Here is a 6,065-nt window from a genome sequence, read left to right as displayed (position 1 = left end):
CTCTAAAATCCAATTTAAAATAGAAATAGAAAACAATAACTATAAATTTTCTAGATATGGCACTCATTGAAACAAACGATAATAAAATTTAAATTATACACAAAAGAAACATGGTTAATGTAGGTGCTAAAGCTGGTTCGCATAAAGTGATGTCTATGGCTGCTTTTCTCCTGTATGTATGTCGAGACTTGTTGGTCTTCCGTCGTGCAAGATGGCTTATACCTTGGATTAAGCCTATGAAAATGAGCCGTATTTTCAACCAGCCTCCCTCCTAGTACCACGTAGGCAGACTCGACGAGGGCGGTTGCTGAACCCCCTCACCAACGTCAAGGTCAACGGTTCCTTGAGGGGGCACCCGTGGGGTGTGCAATCGATATTTTCATATACAATCTCATTAGTTTTTCTTGATATTGTTGGGTGGTAAGAGTTGTTTTGTATTGTTTTTTTTTTTTGTTTTATGGTGTAACGATGACTTTATAGATACTTTTTAGATTTATTTCAGTGGAACTAATCAGAAGAAACTGAATATTTTTTATTGAATCTGCAATTAAGCTAACTGTTGCGTTAAATTTCAGATATTAAGTTTTTTTTCAAACATGAGCGAGGTTGTGAAGTAATAACAGTAGCAGCTGGAAGGTATAAAGAACTATAGGTGGAGTGTACCTACGACTATGATAAAATATGTTTATATAATTATGTAAATGTTATATTTTATTCCTATTTTATTAACTATAATGATGATGATTTTTTAACAAATATGAATGTAAGAGACAAGTAAAAGTTCTATAAAGCTATATGTATATCCTATTTTTAACAATGTGCGTTTAAATAATAATATTTAAATAGATATTTCGAAAAAACTTGGACTTCATTAAAACAGGTGTGACTCAAATCTTTTTTCATGTTGAATATGAACTATTTATTCCTTGAAAAAATGCGATTCTTTATTCGCTCAATTTCCAATCGAAATAGAGATTAATCTGGATCAATCCGGATGGGGGGAGTGTCAGAGATAGTTTAGGACAGTAGTAACTAGAACAAAATCATCTAATATAATGTTATTTTCTCTACCGAGAGTATAAAGTAAATTTATGGGTATCTTTTGACGTCTGAGAATGTTTTTCACCTACATATATAAAAAATGCTATTTTACTATACAAAGAGTTTTGTGGTAATCCTCCTCTTAACCAAGCATAAAGAAATTAATGTTTAATATTATTTGGCATTGAAACCTATGAACGGCTGGAGTTGAATAGAAAATAAGATAGATAATATATGAATAAGTCTAAGTAAGTATAAATTCACGTTTGGCACCACAATGGCAATTTTATCTGATTTGCTATTTAAACCCAGTGTAAGGAAGTTTTCAATGTATAATTAAAACAGAACTCTGTACTTTCCAACAAAATAAACTTAATTGCCTTTGCCGTTCTCGACGTTGGCCATTTGACGTTACTAGCAAATTCTACATCCTATTCATAAACTTGCTGCCGTTAACCTGAAAATTTTGTTTTCTTTTTGACGTGTATATTGCTTTTTGTTTACTTGATAGGTTTGTTTGTAATCTGGAATTTATCGACGATTGTATGGAAAATAACAAATAGTTTTTTTATTGGACAAACGCCAACGGATGGGCTCTTTGCTATTGCTACAAACGGCCGACGAGAAAAGATAAAATTTATGTTGAAAGTCACCAACGACAGATCGATAGGCAAACAGCGACGTCTAACGGTAACTATAAATGCTCTTAAGCATTTCAATGTTTTTAATTGTTTAACAGCAAACGGCAATTGCAAACTGAAAGTCAATTTTATGAATCAGCCATTTTCAACGGGTACTGGAAGCAGCTGTGACCGCTTTGCGTCTGATAACCTGAAAATCGTATATTAAAACCCGCTTTTCAGACTATTTACGACTTATATATGTTGCCGGCAGTTCCCGACCCCAGGCAGTCCCCGGGACTGCCGGCAGTTTTGGTCTAGACCACAACGGCCGGCAATTCCCGGCGCGCGTCGTAAACAAAAGTTTACTGGACGAAGCTATTATCTTTACGGACAGGGCTTTTTTAAGTGTCAATGTCGCACTGGTTATGTGACAAATATTTGTATTTGTAAGAAAAACAAACAGCAGTACCTATAAGAAAAAATCTGAGTAATATTTTATTTTTAATTCAATTTAGCCAGTAACGACGACGCTGTTTTTAGATTAGAAATTAACAAGATGTTCTTAGTTCGTTGCACTTTACGATGCTTTTCCGATAGTTCAATTAACTATTCGCTACTACGTATAAAAGTAGATATGTAGATATGATGTAATTAAATAGCCAAACTATAATAAATATTTCCGTTAGATTACATGCCATGTAATCTAACCATGATGACACCAAGCGGTGTCATCGTGAAATTAGTACATTAATAAGACTATTTCCTTCGAAAAATTTAAGCCAACCAAAAAGCTGTGATATTTTATGTTTACCTAGCAACGATCAAATTTCAGCGATAATACTGCACTAGTGCAAATTATCGATAATTTGCACTAGTGCCAAATTTTCGTCTAGGATGTAAACTCATTTTGAAATATTTTTTCACGAACAAAACTGTTGTCAATAAGTTACCGTAGATACCAATTCAATGCCAATATGATGATCGTCAACTACGGTATAATTTAAAGAATAACAAATTTTAAACACAGAATTAAGTTTATTTTAAATTAAATTTTTCTCAGGAAATAGTCTGCCAAAATGCCCTCTCGTGCATGTCAAATTGTCTCATAATTTCCTCTTGTGCGCATTCGCGCACTCGAGGAAATTAAATTATCGACAATTTGACATGCACTCGGGACATTAATATTGATAATACCGCGTCTTCGTAGTTGTGTCAGATATAACAACACGATTGTCAAAGAAATCAGGTTCATCTAATTTCACTTTGTGTTCATCGATACCTTAATACAAACGCTAAAATGTGGCTACTAAGAATTGAATACGGAATAACGGGATAAAAACTAGTCGAACTCGTATTAATTTACTCATTTAATAAGGACAAAAAAACGTTCCTTAGCATTAATGGAATCGATGTGACTCGCGAACACAGAGCTGTTATTAAAATGTGGCAATGAGGAATTAGACACGCGAACGAAGCTGTATGGATGCTGTCAAAAGTCAAATTCGATAAAAAGCAATATCACTACGACTTGCCGGATTTGTATTTTTAATTTGAGAAAAACAAAATGAGTTCAATTGGCACCGGGGTCTGTATACATATATAAAAATTAACGTTGTCTAGAAAATTGAAATTATTCTTATTTGCAGTATGATCTATCAGCATCTCAATTTTCTCCTGATGGCAGGGTTTTCCAAGTTGAATATGCAATGAAAGCGGTAGAAAATAGCGGAACAGTAATAGGACTGCGAGCAAAAGATGGAATAATACTAGCGGCAGAAAAACTTATTATGTCAAAATTACATGAACCATCAACTAACAGAAGAATCTTCAACATTGATAAACACATAGGAATGGTATGTTTTCATCATTAAGTATTTTTGATGCACACAATTTAAAACTACCTGTTCTAATTTATTCGCTAATTCTGCTTTTTATCTGATTTTTAATATGCTTTAGATACGCATCAGTAGTTGAAAACTAGTATGAGAAAAATATCTGTTCTAGGCATTTTCTGGCTTGATAGCAGATGCAAGACAAATTGTTGAAATTGCAAGGAAAGAAGCAGCCAATTATAGGCTTCAATATGGAACAAATATTCCTCTTAAGTATCTAAATGATAGAGTCAGTATGTACATGCATGCATATACACTATATAGTGCTGTTAGGCCATTTGGATGTAGTGTGATATTGGCAAGCTATGAAGATAACGAGCCATATATGTATTTAATTGATCCATCAGGAGTGAGCTATGTATGTATATTAACTATTTTATAAAATATATTTTCAATAAGTTTCTCTACAAAGGGTTATTTTGGATGTGCTACTGGAAAAGCTAAACAATCTGCAAAAACTGAAATTGAAAAATTGAAATTGGGACAACTTACGTGCAAGGAACTTGTTAAAGAAGCAGCGAAAATGTAAGTATGCAAATCAAAATTATTAAGAACTATCATTTGGAACAATATTGAACAATTTAATTTGATTTTATGAAAAAGAATTTGTTCATATAAATTCATTAAATTATGTTTGAAGCTAATGGGTGTTCAGTTTATTGTTATCGAAAAAGTGAGTTTATGTTATTATTATGTTAAATATTTCACTAAAAACACTTTGTATATATCATATTGTTCTTTAATGTATTCAAACTATTAGTGTGTTAAAGTTATCAGTATCAGTTATACCATCATTAATCTTCACATTTTAAAATGATTTACAATCTTACAGGGTGTTCCAGTTTGCTGTGTGATATCGAAAGTACATTTTTTGAATATAACACCACATATTTCATTGCATATTTTAAATCAGCTTGACTTTCCCTTTACAATAATGTAGGGTTGTAATGTGTTCTAAGGGATATTTCCAAAGTAATAACCAAGTTTCCATAAATATTGTAATAATACTCTTTACAATGCCAGAAATTTTAATAAAATGTAACTTTGATATGATAAAACATTCTGGCAGACCCTGTTAGATTGTATATAATTTAAATGTATCTAAAAGAGTAGCCACTGGACAGTAAAAAGATTAGTTAAAAGTTTTATTTGTTTATATGGGGTTTTGCTACTGTGATGTAATTAAATTATGTTATAATTTGTTTTTGTTTTAAATATGAATTTGTAATAGCTTTGATATTTGTACAATGCAATTTTATAACACTGGTATCCATATTACAGTCGCATTTGAGTACTTCGCTATCTTGTTCCATTTCTTTCCTCATTTTCCTTTCCACTTTAATATATTCTTCCACTATTTCCGTCATTGCTCTCATTTCGTCTATATTCTTTTCCAGCTCTTGTATATATTTCTGCTGACCCATTATCCTACTGTTTAATTCTGTTCTAATTTTCTGTTGGTTTTCTCCAAGTTTATTAGTTGTTGTTTCATCTAAAATCTTGGATACACATCTTGTTTCATTTCTATCGTTTGATTCATTTTTTCGTGTTCTACTTTTTCTTTTTTTTTTTCATAAACTTGAGTATTATATCCATGTTTATTAGAGATTTCTCTTTATCCTCTATCCTTCTAAAGAGGATTTTGGTTTTTCTGTTGGTCCTTTTCTGTTTATTGTTGATGTTGCCTCCATTTTAATGTCGATATGTTGTGAAAATTTCGAAAATATGGCAATACTTGCCGATAAAAAATAAAAGAATTGCATGGTAAATGTATAAATTCAGCAGAACTAGATCAAAAGGCTTTTTGGTTCATCTGCGCGGAGGATAGATATTTTTCTTGATGGGCAGTCTCTAATTCTTAAAAAGAAATGTTTGGCACTGATTGTAAGAATATGAAAATTAAGAATTAATTTAATGAAAAATAATTAATTTTAAATGAGGGAACTAATTATTTCTATTTATGTTTTAGCATTTACCTTGTGCACGATGAACTCAAAGACAAAAATTTTGAATTAGAACTTTCATGGGTATGTAAAGATACTGATGGTTACCACGTCAAAGTTCCTGAATCAGTATTTGCTGATGCTGAAAAAGCAGCTAAACAAGCTATGGAGGCGGATTCGGAATCTGAGACTGAAGAAATGTAATTTTGGTAGTGATTAGTAATGATTAATATAAGTATAATTGTTGCCACTTCAATTTCTAATAAAGGTTCAATATATTTTATATGCTTTTACATTATTTTTCCTTTCACAATGATTTATACACCATTTCTATAACTCAATTGACAACATTGTTAAAAAAACAATATATTAAAAACAAATTGAGAATAAATAAATAATCTGACTAGTTTACGAAAATAAAACTATTAAGAACCCAGTAATAGTGTATAAACTGCCTTAAATACTAAGTCTTATCTTATACAATAATAACTATAATGATAAAATCAGTAGTAGGATGTTTATGCTCGTTTACAGTCACAGTAATATAAGATAATAAATAATTGAAT

General features: G+C 31.4%; 1 protein-coding gene across 1 annotated transcript; it reads left to right on the top strand.

The window, feature by feature from the left end:
- The first annotated feature begins 3,089 nt into the window (after positions 1–3,089).
- On the top strand, positions 3,090–5,782 carry LOC130896194 (proteasome subunit alpha type-3). Its single transcript, XM_057804111.1, has 5 exons — positions 3,090–3,249; positions 3,311–3,517; positions 3,669–3,914; positions 3,969–4,081; positions 5,526–5,782. Exons 1-5 carry the CDS (start codon positions 3,229–3,231, stop codon positions 5,701–5,703), a joined length of 765 nt encoding a protein of 254 aa, XP_057660094.1. The 5' UTR covers positions 3,090–3,228; the 3' UTR covers positions 5,704–5,782.
- The last annotated feature ends 283 nt before the right edge of the window (positions 5,783–6,065 follow it).

The sequence above is a fragment of the Diorhabda carinulata genome, chromosome 7 (genome assembly GCF_026250575.1).
Source record: "Diorhabda carinulata isolate Delta chromosome 7, icDioCari1.1, whole genome shotgun sequence".
NCBI lineage: Eukaryota > Metazoa > Arthropoda > Insecta > Coleoptera > Chrysomelidae > Diorhabda > Diorhabda carinulata.
The sequence above is the reverse complement of the archived record's forward strand: the minus strand, read 5'-3'. Positions and strand labels throughout refer to the sequence as shown.

Coding starts and splice junctions, on each gene's coding strand:
- LOC130896194 (XM_057804111.1), top strand. CDS start 3,229: ATGAGTTCAATTGGCACCGGG. Junction 3,250..3,310: donor TGAGTTCAATTGGCACCGGG/GTCTGTATACAT, acceptor TCTTATTTGCAG/TATGATCTATCAGCATCTCA. Junction 3,518..3,668: donor TTGATAAACACATAGGAATG/GTATGTTTTCAT, acceptor TATCTGTTCTAG/GCATTTTCTGGCTTGATAGC.